The 18272-nt window shown below is 44.1% G+C and overlaps 2 protein-coding genes across 7 annotated transcripts in view; one reads left to right on the top strand and one right to left on the bottom strand.

Moving 5' to 3' along the window:
* Positions 1-5200, bottom strand: part of KDM1B (lysine demethylase 1B) — a 28283-nt gene extending 23083 nt beyond the window's left edge. For 2 of the 3 annotated variants that reach the window (XM_055799705.1, XM_055799704.1), the window contains exons 1-4: positions 5094-5155; positions 4912-4975; positions 2283-2385; positions 1327-1451 (exon numbers count right to left, since the gene is read on the bottom strand). In XM_055799705.1, the coding sequence (XP_055655680.1) occupies positions 1327-1451; positions 2283-2372 (215 nt within the window). In that variant the 5' untranslated portion in view covers positions 2373-2385; positions 4912-4975; positions 5094-5155. Of the gene's footprint in view, positions 1-1326; positions 1452-2282; positions 2386-4911; positions 4976-5093 lie in introns of all 3 variants that reach the window. The other variant, XM_055799706.1, reaches the window with a different exon arrangement.
* On the top strand, positions 3953-16758 carry TPMT (thiopurine S-methyltransferase). 4 transcript variants are annotated; one of them, XM_055799714.1, is made up of 9 exons: positions 3953-4091; positions 6464-6595; positions 7343-7435; positions 8476-8608; positions 9094-9146; positions 13850-13924; positions 14663-14748; positions 15768-15812; positions 16624-16758. In XM_055799714.1, exons 2-9 carry the CDS (start codon positions 6486-6488, stop codon positions 16737-16739), a joined length of 711 nt encoding a protein of 236 aa, XP_055655689.1. In that variant the 5' UTR covers positions 3953-4091; positions 6464-6485; the 3' UTR covers positions 16740-16758. The 4 variants fall into 4 exon arrangements, with proteins under 4 accessions (XP_055655689.1, XP_055655687.1, XP_055655688.1 ...); XM_055799712.1 differs by lacking the exon at positions 3953-4091 and adding an exon at positions 5095-5220; XM_055799713.1 differs by lacking the exon at positions 3953-4091 and adding an exon at positions 5172-5230.
* Positions 16759-18272: the final 1514 nt, after the last annotated feature.

Raw genomic sequence — 18272 nt, 5'->3', positions numbered from 1 at the left:
GGGTGGGAGGGATCATTTAAATCAGGATTTTTCCTGTATGTGTGATCAATTGATTCGTAAATCGTTACAATATCCCATCCCCAGAACAACTGACAAAACTATAAAGGCAAATCTGAACACAAAACAGATGTTGCCTGTATTTTTTCACGTGACCGACTTGGCTGCGATTTTAACCCAATGAGAGAAAACCCTGAGGAAGCAGTTACACATTCTGGACATTCATTCTTTATTACTCTCAGAAATATCCATTAGCAACGATAATATTCATCAGACAAAACAACCGCTCTTCACTTAGAAAACTCTCATTAAACTCACTGAAATGATTCAAGGTAAATGCACGAGGTAAAAAGCCTTGACCTAAGCCACTCACCAAAACAGCTAGCCATGAGATTATCTCATTTCAAATAATGTTGAAAATATGTACGGGGTGGGGGGAGGGGCGGAAATCAAAGCGTTAAAATAACAACTTAAAAAGATGACTAAGCAGTATCTATTGTTTCCTAACTAAATTATGTAGTATCACCAATGCTGATCTGTCAGATGCTTATTTCTTCTACAAGTCACTCACGCAACTGCCAAAACACTTGGATTTCCTATGAAAATACCCCCCTGCCACGGAAAAAAATCCACACAGATACCTAGATGAAGCATTGAATTATTTTGTATCACTGGAAAATAAATAAAAATAGGAAAATTCGTCTCAACTACCCAGGGAGGAATGCTGTATAATTACAGCCTGCCTACGGCATAATGAGGTCTAACGTGTTGCTTATTATAGACGCATCTTGCCAGAATCACGCGTTCAGTACCACCAGGGTCAGAACACAGGACTCGTGTGAGCACACAGAAAGCCACGAACAATGAAAAAACAAAGAGTTCAAATGACTGTCTCTCAAACCCTAAAACTGCAAGGTCAGAATCCCACTGCGGACTGCAAAGCACTCCAGCAAAGGAGTGATGAAGACTTTCTACAGTAAATGACAGTTTCATTTTCCATCTTGAAAGCAAGTTTAGCTGCCTCAGATTACACTAACACGCTCTCAGTTTCACAGAAGCAAGGCATGTTCCAGAAGACACCATGAACAACATAAATAAGCGTATTCTAAAGATATTCTATATCCGAATTAGCAACTTGCACAGTAGAAAGTTATCCACAACAAGAATAACTTGTGAAACTTTCCTGGCATTGTAAGACTCTTATTAGTACCTTTCAACTCTCCCTCTACACATAGAAATGAAGGGATTTTTCAGAATATAGCCAGGATCCTAAACTTCAGCGGCAAGTTTAGAGAAGTCCATGGAAAATGCAAACAGAAAGAATCAAACCTTTCAGCTGCACTGGCAAAGCAAACGGGACATGTTGCAGTGCATCCAGCTTTTTCACACTTTCTATATTTCTTCTCTGATGCTTCATCATCATCATCTGCTGCTTCAGCCGCTTTCTTCTTCACCTAATAAAGAATAGCTGAAATCTGATCGGGTATTACATAAATGCATCTCCTACAAAATAGCATTCAGACAGTTTTGCAGCTTGTGGGTTAAAAGGGCGCTAATGAAAATTTTTGTATCCATTGTGAAATAGCTGCAGCATGAAACAGCTGTCAAAATAGGTCAGTATTTCTACCAAAAACAAAACAAAAAAAATCCAAAAAAACCAAAACCAGTAAGGCTGGAAATATAATTTGAAGCTAAAAATGTCTTGCCTTAGACTAACCGATGCCACTGAAGAAATTATAAGCAAAGCTTCCAGTTTAAATTATATTTTAAGCTCCATCACATGCTAATGAGCCAAGCCTCATGCGTTCATTCTATTTCTCCTTCAGAAAATCTCTTCTTCACATACTTACTGATATTAATTAGCAGCAATCTTATCTGCACCTCACATAAAATACTAGGGTATCCTTGGGGCTTTTTTTAGACTCCAGATACAAAGCTGTACACCAAATGTCTCTTCTGGGCCTCAAAGGTGCCGCGTATTGTGGTGTTTTAAGCCTCCGTCTGGATAGATAGACAGCTTTGTCTGGCTGTACAGAAATCTGTGATAGTATTTTTAACACATCAAGTATTTACAAGTTATACTGAGAAATTATCTTCTCTGAATATTGTTCAGACACGAGACACTTTGCCTACTTATTCACAGAATTAACTAATTCTTCCTCTCTCTGGATAAGTGCTCCAAGTTCTAACTTATCCACAACGAAGCCTACTTTCTTTATAAACATCAACAGAAAATACAAAATACCAGAGTACGAACCCATGTGTTTTTAAATTATTATAAATACCTGTCTTCCAGAGCTCCTCAGAGGAAGGTTGTCTGGAGAGTGGTCTGAAGAACATGCCTTTTTTTTCGTTCGTACCCTTCCAGTTGACATTGTATTATTAGATCTACAAAAAAAGAGAGGCAGTAGTTAAAAAAAATTGAATTGCTTGACACTGTAGAGCTGTCTAATCACTTGGGCAGTACAGCCACTCGTAATGCTACTTTTGTCAAGAGTTACCTAGTTAAGAATCTGTATAGCTTGACTTCAGGAGCAAAATGAGAATGAGGCATTATAGGGAAGGAACAACGCTACTATTTTAAACTAAATTTGGAGTTAAGATTAGAGCCTTGAGTACATCTTGACAGGCAGTTCCAGATCAGCATACCCTGGATTTCAATAATCTGATTTGCGTCATGTGAAGACCTGGACCAGAATTTGCGCTGGCAAAGTGAACAGACATCAGATCATAACGCAAGCATTGAAATACCACTCAGTGTAAGGCTCATCCTGCTTACTGCTGATTTACTGGTAGCAAAACTTTCACACTGTAAAGCACTTTTCCAAACAGCAAACTGAAGAGATGTTTAATAGGAGGTAAACAATCAGTTCCAAGACTTGCACACCCTCCTATGAAAGTACATTAGAATTTAAAGACTAAACTGTAGTTGCATGGCAATTATAGGTGACTGGAATATTACAGACTTCGTCATTAAGCGTACTACAGGAAAAAATAAGAGGTTTATGCCATAAGAAAGCTCTATAGCTGTCTCTGACTACATCAGTGGGAACGCGGAAAAGACCAGTTTATCACGCAAGCTGGAAAGCACGGAGTGTGAGAAAGTATGCCACAGAAATATGAAAACACATTTAAAATGGTATTATCAAAGGCATTCTTTTCACAGGGAGCAAAACACAAATAAAGAGAGCCTGGAGGAAGAATTTAATCTAAATGCATTCCACCACATACAGAAAGGAGGTGGAAATAAAATCCTTCAACTATGGCACTGTATCACCAATGTTATCTTGTAATAGGGATCAGCTTTTATTTATAGGGATCAGTTTGGTGTTTGGTTTTGTGGGGTTTTTTAAAATATATTTTAGACTTCTCAATTTAGAAATCTCAATTTCAGGCTGTATCTTCCTTGTTCAAGCCGACCGCGGTGGACGTGGTAGCAGTAGCTTCGTTCAGGAATTCTGCTAAAAGTAAAGCTAAGAGGAGGAGAGAATGGGTATTTTTACAAAGTTTCAAATTAGGCTGATGCAAATCAAGCAAATTAGTGCTTCCTTCTCCTCTGAAGACAGCAGAAATTGATTTGGCAGGGGAAGGGAAATCACATGATGATATCCACACAAGTGAAAAATCAGTTCAGACAACCCAATAAAAAAAATAATAATTTCTTTTTTGCATGCAACCCCCTTCCCCCCTGCAATTATAACTCATTAGAGGGAGAGAAAAAATAATTAAGTCAACCTTTATTACCTGGAAAAAAAGCATCACTCCACCATAACTTACCACTGTATGGGGGCGGATGAAGTTGGAGAGTAGAGAAAGGAAACCCACCCCAGTTTCATTTACATGAAATTTCCCTAACCTGCTGCGTTACACCCCAGGAAATGGTGGCTTCCCACCACCACCCAGAGCTTTCCTCCTGGATCAGCAGCACAACAGCATCGCTCTGTACCACCTTAGCTTCATCGTTCCTATGTTGCCATTACGGTCAGAGGCTACGAACCACCTCAGCACCGAGCAAGGCACCAGGCCGCCCATTTTGGCGAGCGCCAGGTGATCGCAGGCGGCAGCAGCTGCGTGGAGGCCCTTTACCCACCAAGGTAAAAAGGACAGGCTGCTGTTTCACTGCGTACAGGGGGTTAGAAAAAGAAAAGGTGGCCATTAGCGTTCGCTAAGAAGTTGGGTAAAATATTTAAGATGCAGGGAGACGTCCCGTTTCGAAAGGTGGAGGCCAGTCGTGCAGAATCACAAACATATTTTTGCTGTAAGCGTGACGGGTGGGGGAAGGGGGAGGTGGGGAGAAAGAGAGCAAAAAAGATCAGCTCGTGCACAGAAGTGCATGCCAGGCCAGTGCCTCCAGCGCAGTACACCCCTGCGCCCCACTTCCCCTCCCCAAAACCAACCCCCGCCCTAAAAACCCACAGCTTTTTAAAGAATATGCAAACGTTGCTGACTTGGTTTAGGTTTACGTGACTCTGCATCCTATAAATACTATCGGCTGAGAAAATAAGCACTTTAAACGGACAGGGAGAGAAACGCATAATGTGCTGTCACATCTGATAACGCTTCAGCCGTGGCCTCCGTCGGAAAGCTGGGGGGGTGGGGGAGTGTTACCTCCTCAGCTAACAGCAAGTTTGTCTTTAGGGGAAAAAAATAACATATCTAAGAGAAAAAAAGAAAGGGCAGGGACACCCCGGGCCTGGTGGGGAGAGGGCGGCGAGCAGCCTGGCGGCGGGAGGGCACGAAGGGCGCCCGCCCCTCACAGCCCCGGCGCGGGGCGGCGGCTGACAGCCGGTAACTGCCGCCCCGCCCGCGGCGCCCTGGCAGCGGCAGCGGAGTCCCGGGGAGGGGGGGGGGGGGAGTCCCGGGGGGAGGGTACCGGTGAGAGGGGGGGGGGGCGGGGAGCTGCCTGGCACTCACCTCAGGGCCGGGTCACTGGGGGGCCGGAGACATCCACGCGTGTCCGCGCCGCCTCCTGCTACAGCTGCAGCGGGGGAGGGAAAGAGACGTGGTGAGGGGAGAGGTGGCGAGGGGGCAGCGCTCGCAGCCGCCCCGCCAGCCGCGGAGGGGGCTCCTGCAGCGGAGGGAAGGGGGTCACTCACCACCGCCATCCGCCGCCTCCCCCGGTACCGCGCCGCCCCAGCCCGCCTCCTCCTGCCGCCGCTTCCGCTTCTCCGCCGTGCGCAGCGGGGGGCGGGGACAGGCCTGGCCCGGCCCCGCCGCCCCCAGGTACCCGCCGGTGTGTGTCGGGGGGGGGGGGGGGGGGGGGGGGGGATTGAGCGCCGGTGTGTGTCGGGGGGGGGGTGGATTGAGCGCCGGCGGACCCCCGCCCTGGGCCGCTTCTCGCCCCCGCGAGTCTGCGTGAGAGAGAGGGAACGGGGGGGCACCCGGGGCTGAGCCGGGGGGCGTCTGGCCGCAGCCACCGGTTACCGCCCGGTTACCGCCGCGGCAGCGCGGCCGAGTCTGTCTGTGGGTCTGGGAGGTAAGAGCCAGTGGCCACCGAATTATCGTCTCTTCAGCTTGGCTCAATTTTTATTCGATTCTAGTAATTAAGAGCCAACAGTCGCCAAATTATCATCTCTTCAGCTCTGCTATATTTTTATTTGATTCTAGTAAGTAAGAACCAAGAGCCACTGAATTATTATCTCCTCAGCTCTGCTAATTTTTATTCAGTTCTAGTAAGTAAGAGCCAATAGTCACCAAGTTATCATCCCTTCAGCTCTGCTAAATTTTTATTCAATTCTGTTAAGAGCCAATAGTGGCCAAATTATCACCTCTTCAGCTCTGCTATATTTTTGTTTGATTCTAAAAAGTAAGACCCAGTAATCACCAAATTATCATCTCCGCGGCTGTGCTAAATTTTTATTTGACTCTAGTAAGTAAGAGCCAATAGTCACCAAAGTATTATCTTTTCAGCTCTGCTGAATTTTTATTTCATTCTAGTAAGAGCCAGTGGTCGCCAAAATATCAGCTCTTCTGCTCTGCTAGATTTTTATTTGCTTCTAGTAAGTAAGAACCAAGAGTCACTGAATTATCTCTTCAGCTCTGCTAAATTTTTATCCGATTCTAGTAAGTGCCAATAGTCGCCAAAGCATCGTCTCTTCAGCTCTACTGTATTTTTATTTGATTCTAAAAAGTAGGAGCCAACAATCACCAAATTATCTCCTCAGCTGTTCTAAATTTTATTTTATTCTGGTTAAGAGCCACTAGTCACCAAAGTATCATCTTTTCAGCTCTGCTAAATTTTTATTTGATTCTAGGAAGCGACAATCAATAGTCGCTGAATTATCATCTCCTCAGCTGTGCTAAATTTTTATTTGATTCTAGTAAATAAGAGCCAGTAGTCACCAAATTATCATCTCAGCTGTACTAAATTTTTATTTGATTCTTGGAAGAGTCGGTTCCAGACCATTCGTTGGGTGGGGGTAATTTTTCTCTCTGTTTTTTGGATGTTTCGTGGGTTTTTTTGCAGCTCCTGGCACTCCCTGGGGACAATGGATGGCTCGGATATTGGAGCACAGAGGGACAGAGTGGTGACCGAGGAGGAATGGCTGCAAAAATGGGAAATGGGGAACATCGGGTTTCACAAGGAGCAAGGACATCCGTACGTGACTTTACTCCTCAGAGCTGTGTACAGATGTCAGATGAGTGACTTAGTCAAGAAACTCTTAATCGAAAATTGAGCGTTTACAAAAGGAGAATGATTTTATGCAGGCACAGCTTGATACTAAAATAAATACGCCTATTTTTGTGGCCTACATCTGTCAAAAAAGGGCAGAGAAAAAGAAAGGCTTGAAGTGATTTTTGATCTTTTACTCTTGAATCGGGTTTTAAATTGCAAAGCTTGTGTAGTTTCGCTAAAAATCTGAAATTTTCCGATGCAGAAGCTCGGTGCTGCTGCTGCTAAGTTATGAAACTGGGGCCTAAAACATGCTGAGGGCACCGGGGCACTGGGACCTAAGGGAGCAAACGGGATCATACAGCCTTTCAGTCAATGAAACTTGAATTTAGGACCTTTGTAGTGATTTGATTGATATGAAGGTTCAATAATCGTTTTGTTTAAGCTTCGTGGCCATCCTAGAGCTGGGTTGGTTTTTTGTGTACTTGAAAAGATAAAACAGAAAATGGAACAAACAGAAATGCATTCGTTTCTAACAGAAATGAAATATACTTTCGAAGTACGTGGAAGGTGAACGGATATTTTTTTTTATGTTTTTACTTCTAATGGTATGAAGCAGGTTGAGCTAAGCACCTGGAATTCATGTACTACCTGGTGTATGTAGCACTTGGCTTTTAATGTGCGGGCACAGATACTTGTGGTGCTGAGTAAAGCACGTCTGTCTCTTTGCAGGCTCTTCCAGAAGTACCTGGATGTTCTTTTAAATGGCAGGAGTGGACTGAGGATATTTTTCCCACTTTGTGGTAAAGCGGTAGAGATGAAATGGTAAAGCACAGATTATGAGAGCAAAAATCTTATTTGATGTGGGGAGGGAGGGAGGGAGAGGGGGAATTCCCAGCCTCATGTTGGCCAATGGAAATCTGCCGCATCTGGCTGGTAGGAGAGCGCGTCACCGGAGCCTGAAGGCAGGAGGAAGTTTGGTTTCATTTCCTGGATATTCGTACAGTAGCATAAATGGGATGGATAAGGACTAACCTGAAAGTCCTCCTGATTGTCCCAAGTTCAGCCTAGGGAGTGCTCAGTCTATGAGGGACAGTGTGACTGAAGCTGTGCCCTTACCCCTGCTGCTTTTGGCAGGGGTGGGGGGGGGTAGGGGGGACGGTGATGCCAGCTTAAATTGCCTGCAATGAGGTTGGTTGTGCCAGAGCATGTTTTCAAAGGTCTGCATTGTGTGTCACACTGGGAACTGAAATGATTTGGGTTAAATATAACTTCCTATTTTCTAAGTTTATTATTTATTTTCTGGGGGTGGGTAGGCCAGGGTTTTCTCTTGATGGGAGGGGATGCAAACCAAAAAACACTGCCTGAGCTGCATCCTCAAGGAGTCAAGTTTGTCCCAGTTATCAGGTTTTATCGTGATAGCTGCTGCCTAGGCTGACTGCAGGCTGTGTGGGCTGCTGCAGCACCCCGGCTGTGGCTGCAAGCCGCAGAGGCAGCTGGGCAGGCAGCGTGCCCCAGCCACTGCAGTTCAGAGCAAAGCATGTTTCTGTGAGCTGAAATGGATGTCATCTGTGACATCACCTTTGTTTTCATCGAGTGCATGGAAGTAAATGAATAATCCATTGGATCTTAAGTCAAGCCTGTAAGTGCGCATCAGCTGTGTGGCGAATGGTGCTAATCTAAGCTCAGATCATAGGGGAGAAGTGTGCAATAAAATGTGAACGCTCCAGAAAGGATTAGACATAGCAGTGCATCCAAAAACCAGGGTTTCCCTAAGGAATAACTGCTGCATGGGAGATAGGTGTTTGGTAATGGCCCAACTGTGGGCTTCGCATAAATGTGGCACCTCTCTCTGCTGTGTGCAGGCTGGTGGACATGGGACACAACGTTGTTGGTGTGGAAGTCAGTGAGCAAGCGCTGAAGGAATTTTTTTCAGACTATGGACTGCCTTATTGCGAGCAGCCAGTCCCAGAGATTTCGGGAGCAAAAAAGCTGCAGGTACGTTTCCTGCATTGTGGAATGATCTGGTGTGGTTAATCATGCAATTACTGGGCATCACTGAGCAAACAAGTCATTGTGCTTTTATGCCTCTGTCTTACTGGTAGTCATTCACCTCACCTGAAGAGGTCTGAAAGGAGGCTCCGAGTTGTAATTTTGGACTGAGAAGTTCTTCTTCTGAGTTTATTACTTTGGCCGCCTTTTCTTACGACATTGAAGCACCTGAATGTAAAGTAAACGTATTTTAATATTGGACAGTTGCATGCCTTGATAGATCAGAGCCTCTCCAGAAGGAATCAGGAGAGGTACCTCAGTAAATTAAAACTTAAAAAGTTTCTCACAGTTTTTTCCCTATTACACCAAAGTGTATATTTTAAAATAGTATATGTGGATATTTTAAGCTATGAAATATAAATGTACACTTATAAATGCATATTTAAAGGTAGTTTGCTGATAAGTATTGTTTCCTTTGCTTTTTGTTGTAGAGTACCTGTGGTAACATTTCTCTCTACTGCTGCAGTATTTATGACTTGTCCAGGTAGGAATATACAGTGTGTTTCACAACTCTCTATGATGAAACATCTATTGATACATGTCATGATACTGTCACATTACTTTATTTGAATCAGCCTTAAAGATTTGGGACAGGTCCTCTCAAGAAAACTCTCACTAACTTGTATAAGAAATGTAAATTTTGTCTCCAACAAAAATTGACTCTTGTTGACCACTAGATAAAGGTGCCAACTAATGTAAATGGGCTTCTTGTTCTAAGCCGCCCTGTGAAAGTTACAGAAAAATGTGTTTGCTTTTACAGTAAAAACAAATTGCCTTTAACATTACTGATGGATTCTACAAAGCAAAACCCTAGCACAATCACTTACTTAGAGCAGCCTGGTAAAAGTGAAGAGAATATACCTAGAGGTGTCATCTTAGTCAGCTTTTCCTTTAACTGAGTTCTAAATGTATTTTTCCCCCAACCGTTGATTAACGTACGCATAGATAAGCTGTACCCACTGATTATATGTATCTATTGCTTTACTTAACGTACTTTGTGACTGCATAATATATTGTCAAACACTGACTCTGCAAGTGTCTTGACAAATGTGGCTTGGCTTACGAATGTCTTGTGAAGGCTTTTTAGTGAAAAAAATTCCTTATTTTGTAGTTAAGACTTAAGAGAAAATGCAAAATACTTTATTAATAGTCTGCACTACTGACTCCTGGAAAGTGTTTCAACCCATTTTGCTCTGTGGCCTCAAGTGTCACTTCTCAGATTTTGTGGTGGCTCTGCACTGACCTTCCGCCCAAGTGCAGCCAGTGGAGGAATTTTGAAAATTACAAAGTTGTTCAGAGACTACAGGAGGACTTAGTCTTCTGTGCTAGGGGCTGGAGAGAGTCCTCTGCCTTGGACAGTAAGGCACCCGGCATCTTTATTTGCGCTCAGTAGTTTTCTAGTGGTGTTAGCAACAGGCATATTTAAATCTGTCCTAAAACATCCTCAGACCTAGACTGGTGCTAGGGTGGCTGGAGACTGGAGGGCATCCAAGAAGGTGGTGTTGTTTCTGGGTTTGTAATGTATCTTGTAGGAAACTGAAGGTGTCCAGAGTCCTGCTCTGTAGTTCCCTCCTCTTACTCAGATACGATTTTGCCTAGATTATAAGGTTTTGGTGAAGTTTTCTGTTTCTTTGCTTTTCTTACATATGACTATCAGGAACAAGGATACAAGGATTTGTTCCGTGGCTGTTCAGTAAGAAGAAGGAATTCAAGTGTTAATGTTTATTTGGACGGGCTTTTTAGAGAGATTACATACATGGGCATAATAGGTAGTTTAGGGTACCAGAACATGTTGTTTATGGTATCATCTCCTCCCCCCTGCCCCCATCTGCATAAACTGGGGAAAAAAAAAATATCTGTTACTACGATCAAAAGTCTTTTAGACAATAGAGCATTGCTAAGACTTCTGCTGGTGCAGCTGACTCCAGTTGATTTGAATAGTGTGTATATAATTAGTGCTGCAAAGTGAGTGCCTTGGAACAGGTGGACTGGATATGAATGTGACTTTGTAGGTACTGCCTGGCTTCTTCCCCACCTTGCCCCTGAAGTGTAGCTACAGCTGTGTAGATCCCTATAAATCCTTACTGTGAGCTGACAAGTTGCCCAGGGATTGCTTAAGCTTCTTATCAGCAATTTTTGAAAAATTCGGTTCTAAGTTTTGTACCAAGTGGCATGGTGAAACCTGTAACTTCAATCATAACATGGTGGAATAATGTTAAGAAATAAACCAAAAATAGGTAATTAATTACCCGTTCAGTGCGTTTGACTAGGTCCAGTACATGGTTCGTCATCCACAAAATAAACTGGCAACTACACGTTCTGGATGGATGGTTCTGTACTGGGTGCAGAAGCGGTGAGAGTATGAACTGCATTCCCTGAAGCAGTCAGCAGATACCTGTGACTAGAAAAATGCACACACTCTTCTAGTTTCTATGTAGAGATGATTTGATTAATTACCCAGTAATTAAACTTACTTCTCTCTTGCCGAGGCTGGCCTGCTAACCAATCCTTTTGATCTCCATTAGCCCAGCATTCATTAGAGGAGAACTCAGATGTGCTCCTGACCTTTGTCAGAACAAGACATTTCAAAGACTCTTGCTAGTTAAAGAGTAACAGGAATTACTGCTCTTTGTGGGAACTCTGGGACATATGTAAAATGGTTATATTACACAACCATTGTACCTCCTAATACAATTATGGCTGCAAGACTTTAAAAAAAAAAATTAAAAATTGCATTAAGTGGAACTATTTAATATATACAGAGATAGAAATTCACAACTTTTGCTGCTTAAATCCAGTGGGACTGCTGCAGATATGTGAATTTCTGCTTTAAGTGTTAATTTTTATTAGTTCTAGTATTATCTAGACTGTGATCTCTTGTGCCACATAGCATATAAACACATAGCAGGAGATGATGTAGGGCTAAAAGATTGGGCAGTGATACAGTGAAAGGTGCATCCAAGCGGAGCACTTCCTAACACCTTAGCTACATCCTGACTCTACGTCAGGATGAAAAAGAGCTGTTGTACCTTTTTTGACCTTTTCCTCAAGGCTTGGTTCTCCTCAGAAGGAAATTGGAGGTACAGATGGGCAGGGAGCACCCAGATGCTCGTGAGGTCCTGAGATCTGGGCAACCGGGAGACCCTGCAGGACTGGGGGAAGGCCACAGCATGAAGCTGCCTGCAGCCTGTGATGTCTGTAGGCCCTGATGAAATCAGTGGGGAGTAAAATACAAGAAATGCCTGTATGGAGCCACTGCCACCTTTCCAGTTAGACCAGATCAAAGCTGGGGAAAAAAAAAAGTGCAGAAAACTTCAGGGGCTTGCCTAAGGCTGTGCAGCAGACTCAGCTATGCACAGAGAATAGCCTTCAAGCCTCAGAAGGTCAAGTTTGTCACCTGCCTCACTAGACTTTTTGTCCCCCTCATGCCCATTGCATGTTTAACTGTCTCTTTAAAATCCTCCTTTCATTTAAGAGGCTGGTTATTTAAATTAGATGCTTAGTCTTGGCAAACTATAAAAGTCAGGACTTAAAACTGTTATCGTGTCTCATCACAGTAGAGTGGGAAATCCAGGATCAGCTTCTAGGCTAGATGCCAGAGACTTAGCAATGCCATTTCATTGAAGTGAGCAGGAAAAAGTTTGTCGTGGTTTAACCCCAGCTGGCAACTAAGCACCACAGAGCCCCCCTTCCCCACTCCCCACCCCAGTGGGATGTCAGGGACAATAAGAAGGGTAAAAGTGAGAAAAGAAACTTGTGGGCTGAGATAAAAACAGTTCAATAATTAAAAAGAAATTAAAAAAAAATAATTAAGGAACTCCCTCTCCCCCCCCCCCAGCCAACAACCAAAGAGACAGGAAAATTAAGCCCAAGAAAGACAAGTGATGCAGATGAACACAATTGCCCACCACCAACTGACCGATGCCCAGCCAGTCCCCAAGCAGTGGCTCCCCTCCCAACCTTCCGCCCAGTTTTATTGCTGAGCATGATGTCATATGGTCTAGAATATTCCTTTGGTTACTTGGGGTCAGCCATCCCAACTGTGTTCCCTCCCAGCTTCTTGTGTCCCCCCAGCCTGCTCACTGGTGGGGTGGGGTGAGGAGCAGGAAAGGCCTTGGCTCTGTGTAAGCCCTGCTCAGCAGTAACTACAACACCCCTGTGTTACCAACACTGTTTTCAGCACAAACCCAGAACGTAGCCCCATACAAGCTACTGGGAGGACATGTAACTCTACCCCAGCCAAAACCAGCACAGCAGTGAAGAAAGAGGTGGTGCAATAGGACTCTGACACCCTCCCGTCAGGCAGAAAGGTGTTGCACAATTCCATACTACATTTTTCCTCACTAAGTAAACTTATTTCAGACAATCTTTAAAATTACACCGTTTAAATTATGACTACCTTGTGCTCTAAGCTTCTATTTTGATAATTACCAGAACCAACACTCTTCCTTTCCCCCCAAACGTCCTCATCTTTGGCATCACCCTGGCTGCTCTTACTACCCATCAATAAAGGCACATCCCAATGGCCTTGGCCGTCTGCAGGTTCTAGGTGGTCACTGAAGCCAGCTGCCAGCATATACAGGAGGAAGAATAATGTCTGTGGTGGTGTTAGACTGCAGCAAGCAGCAAAGTAACTTAGCTTTCCCCACATTAAACAAATTGCAAGCTGAAGCTAACTACCCTGGGCACGTAGCTGCAAATTGAGGTGTCTAGAAGTACTGGGTGTGCTGAGTTCAGCAATAGTGAAGCAACGAGGCACCTTCCTTAACCTACATTTGAAATTGTGCGTGGGTTTAGAAGGTGGTCAAGAGCTATGGACGTGCTGAGTGCGTGTTAGTGCTGCTTCAAGGGTTGCAGCAGGCTATGATCGCCAAAACCACAGGCTTGTAGCCCAAATGCTTTTAAGCGACTTTCCTTCCTCCCTGTCTTCTCTCAGCACCCCCTAATGATGGGGAAATGCTGAGCAATTCCAGCACCTCTTTGCTGTTGCAGCAGGGCCGTGTACCAGGGGGGTTTCTTGGGTTCCAGATTGTATTGGTTTAGATCATGCAAATGCCAGACAGGAACAAAAAGGTGGTGGGGAACCTGCACAGCTGGCTGGAGAATCCTTGTGACTTCACAGAAGTATCTGAATGAAGATTAAGGTGCCTTTTGGTATTTTTAAGCTTTTTTTTCCTCTCCCTGTAGCTCAATACTTGGCAAGTTTGATGGGGTTTGGGATAGAGGAGCTTTAGTAGCTGTGAATCCATGCGACAGACAACGGTTAGTAAATTTGCTTTGTTATTATCTTCTTAATGTATGCAGTGACATGTTTTTCCTCCTGCCATTTGTCAGTGAGTCCTCTTTCATTCAAAGAACTGACCTACACAAGTTCTTCTCTACCACAAGCATCAGCTGCAGTCGCAGAATGCTCTGCTCTAGATTTGTGAGCTTCTTTCAGGAAGCCACCCTGCCTCATGGTGGGAAAATATGTGGTTTGTTCCAACCCAGCAGAAGCAGAGCTGCAAGCCTCATCTGAATTTTTTATTTCCTTTTGACCCCACCTGCTTCTCCTCTCTTTGTTCTCTTTCCCCTCACTTCCCTTTATTCCATTTTTTCATTTTTGCCTATAGCCAAGCCACATGTAGTTTGACCCTACCCCCAGGATTTTTGAATTCGATACATAATCTTGAATTCACAGTAATTTAAAAAGGTCAGTCCTGTGTCGTGGACTGTATTCTAGACTGTGGCAGATGATACTGTTTTGTCTGTTAGTTTTGAGATGAATATGCAAAAAGAGATAAATGCTTGTTTATGAGGAGTAAACAGTAACCTTTGTTTTATGTGTAGCATGAATTTCATGCTCATGAAATTCCAAGCTTTGCTTTGTTTCTGTGCAGTTCAGTTCAAGTTGCCTCTGCATAGAAATCTGCATAGAAATACACGTTACCTCTTTTGTTGAGTATTTCGAATGCTACGCTTGAATGTTTGTACAGTTCCAAAATAATAACTTTCTTTTAGCTATGTCAGTTTGATGATCAGCCTAATGGAGAAAAATTCTTCTTACCTCCTTGTTACGGTTTCATACGATCCAAACAAACACAAAGGTGAGAACTTCACACTGTTCATGTTTTGATTTTGCATGCTTTAATACAAATTGTATATAGATGTGGCAGATATATTGGTATCTTCCCCAGGTTTTTTGTCATCAGAGCTTTGTTAGCTGATCACACCAATACAACTGTGTGTTACAAATTTTAGATGTTGACCAAGCTTGAGACTAACTTTGCATTCTCGCTAGCATTTGGGCATGCTAAGGGTAAGCGGAGGATGGACATGGTATATTAAGAATGAAATGAAACCAAAAGTGTGGCTGTGGCAATGAAGCTGGAAGAGCGAATGCTTAGAGTAACATCCTGTCTGGCCCGGGGAGCTTGAAGAGAACACTGGCTTTGCTCTGTTTACCCAGGATTTGCAACCCAGCGTGTTGCCCATCTTGTGCCTCTCCCAGCCGCTGCCACGGTCTGCATATGCTTGGAAGAAGGGAAATTCTGTGAAATCATAAAGTATTTTTTCCTTTTATAACTGTTATTACATACTGAGGTCTGAGGTCTTTTAAAAAAAATTTGTGTGTGTGTGTGTTAATTACTAACTCCCAAAAGAAAGAGATTTCTTGCTGCTTTTGGGCTCTTTAGCATATTTGTCCCTGAAAAAATAGGTCTTGTTGTCATAAGCAGCAATAGTTTAAGTCATTGCTCTCCCTTTCACATTATTCAGCTTTTAGCTTTAATTATGCCATGTGGTATAATGAGACTGTAGGCCAGATTCACACAGCACGCTGAAAGCGGTTGTATCCACAGCACGTCCATGACTTCAGACAATGTGGCTACCCTGGCTGCAGCCTGGAGATGCTGCTGTGGCAACACGTGAAGCTGTCTGGTGGCCCATCAAAGTGCCACCAGTTCTTGGACATGGCGTTTTCTGGTTCTTGCAGGTGGTGCTGCACCCTGGGGCCCGATTGCAGGCCAGGTGCTGTGAGTGATGGCGCTGGCTCTCCTGCTGCAGCGTAAATGTTTGTCCCCTTTCCGTGTCTTCTCTTTGATTAGCTTCATCCATTTTCTTTCAGGTCCACCATTTTATGTTCCTGAATCTGAAATTAAAAGCTTGTTTGGTAAGTAATAGTTCAGCTAACCCTTAGGAATTTTTTCCAAAATACATAAACGTGTTTATGTGCTTCTGCCTCACCATGTGACAAGTGATAGTTGTTTGCTTTTTATCTAAGGGGTGGAGTCATGGAAATATTACAGGGAAAATAAATATCATTTAGCCATTTAGGGATCCATTTAGATCATTTAGGGATCTTGCTGTCCAGGAAGATTCTCAGCTCTTCAGAAGATATGACTAAAACCCAAGGGACAGACAGTGTCTCTCCTCCTCTTGGCATCTTTTAATTCTCCCAGGATTCATACTGCATTCACGGATCTTGTAGCCGCAATCTTAGTCCTGTTTGACCATTTTGTGTCTCTGCACCTCATCACCAGCTACCCTGGCTTTAATATAAGGCCTTTGCATACCAGTGCTACAGTTGTTTCTGCTGTAGTTTTGTAGCCAAAGAAAAGTAACATGCCATGCAGAGAAAATGCTAAATGTATAATTCAAATCCATCAAAACAATGAAATTTGGAATTATGGTGGGAATTTAATTTTAAAAGTTCCTCCTGATATGCTTTGATATTGCACCTCTTTGAAATTCACAGCTCTCTGAGACCCCTGCAGTGCCTGTATACAGCGAGTCATTGGCATGAGCAGGAGCATCCCAACGTGAAAGACACAGTTTTCCCCTGTGCATTTGTGTCACTGCATTAGGGATTGTGAAGAAATATGTGGATGTGGATAAGATTTTATTACTTTTTTTGCCCTTGACAGTTTGCATTTTTCAGTGACTGATCATTCAGTAATTTGTTACTCTTTCCTCCTTTTCAGGCAACCACTGTGAAATTAAGTGTCTTGAAAAAGTCGATGATTTCTCAGACAGACACAGACAATGGGGACTAGATTATTTTCTGGAGGTGCTGTATGTATTGAAGTTTGTAGCCTGATTAAAATTAATTGAAATAACTTGCCTCCCATCTCGCTTTTATTTTTATCTCATCTTTCAAATTGAGGCATATTTTGGGGCACTCTTAAAGCAGGCTTCAGTGTAGGGAAAAATGCCTCTGGAACATTTTTGTCCATTTTGCTTACCAAGTCAGTTCTCCTATCTAATGGCCTTCACCGTCTTGAGATGCACATTGCTTTTCTGAAACACCATGCAGAAAGAAGCGTTTTTAAGGTCTTATCTTTTTCTTCCATATCAATTCAAATCATCAGGGCTTGGAAAAAGAAAGGTGCCCGTTCCTTTTCAGCCGATGTCAGTCGATGCTGTCTGCCCGGTGCTCCGCAGGTTGGCCCCATCGGCTGGCAGCCCCGGAGCAATGGCAGCTGCTGTTCAGAGTGTTTCCTGCGACACGGGCCTTGCGCCAGGCTGGGCAGCTGGGCGAGGGAGGCGGGAAGCTGGTGCAAGTCACTTGTCTCCATCCCCATTAGTCGTGAGTACAAGTCAAGTGACAAGCTGGCAGCAAGCGGGCAGGAACGCTCCGCAGCAGCTGCCTGGGAGGAACTACCATCGAGCAGGAAGGAAGCGAACCAGATGACAATATAGGAGGGAGCATGGGGAGAAAATGTCCCTGTGGTTGCTTGTGAGTGTGCTGCTCCCTCCCTCAAGAGCACAGCTATGAGCAGGCAAACCAGCACTGGGCTTGTAAGGCGAGAGGGTTCAGGGGAAGCCTGCGGAGCTGCTGTGTGTTCATCCGGACACAAACGTTTCTTTGTGGGTTTTAGAATCATTTAGGTTGGAAAGGACCTTTCAGCTCATCAAGTCCAACTGTTAACCCAGCACTGCCAAGGCCACCACTAAACCACATCCCTAAGCATCACATCTGTGTGTTTTTCAAACGCTTCCAGGGACGGTGACTCCATCACCTCCCCGGGCAGCCTGTTCCAGTGCTTGACCACCCTTTCAGGGAAGAAATTTTTCCTAATATCGCTCTTGTATGGAAACTACTGCAATTTTTAAAAATTAGAAAATTATGAGCTCTCAAAACCCTCTCTTGCCGTGACCTTTTCTTGGCAGCTATTAAAAAATGCTGGGAAGGCACAATTGCCATATAGTGTATCGTAACTCACCAAGACCAGAAGGTAAGGAAAAGCCGTGGGGCTTTTCAGAGTGTTGCAGCCCTTGAGTTGCAGGTGGGTCTGATGATTTTAGCACAGCAGGTCCCATGCTACACCCTGTTGCAAGTCTCAATATTGCTTGTAGCAACTGGTGCTTCAAGATCAGTTGACGGAAGGCTGTAGCCGGCGGGCCGGTGCAAGCTTCTGTTTGTGTATATTTTCACTCCTGGCCGGGACTGCAGCCATGAGGTTCGAGCACCTCCACCCTCTGTGTGCATACCGTACAGTTACTCTGAGGATACTCTGCAGATACACGCAGCCTGACGAGCACCTGCTATCCATGCACTTTACAAGGTGTGCTATGTCCCTTTGAGAAAAGCGGCCGCTAGTGATCGGCGGAAACACGTTCACTGCCTTTC

The sequence above is a fragment of the Falco peregrinus genome, chromosome 3 (genome assembly GCF_023634155.1).
Source record: "Falco peregrinus isolate bFalPer1 chromosome 3, bFalPer1.pri, whole genome shotgun sequence".
NCBI lineage: Eukaryota > Metazoa > Chordata > Aves > Falconiformes > Falconidae > Falco > Falco peregrinus.
This window is presented reverse-complemented; position numbering and strand designations above follow the sequence as displayed.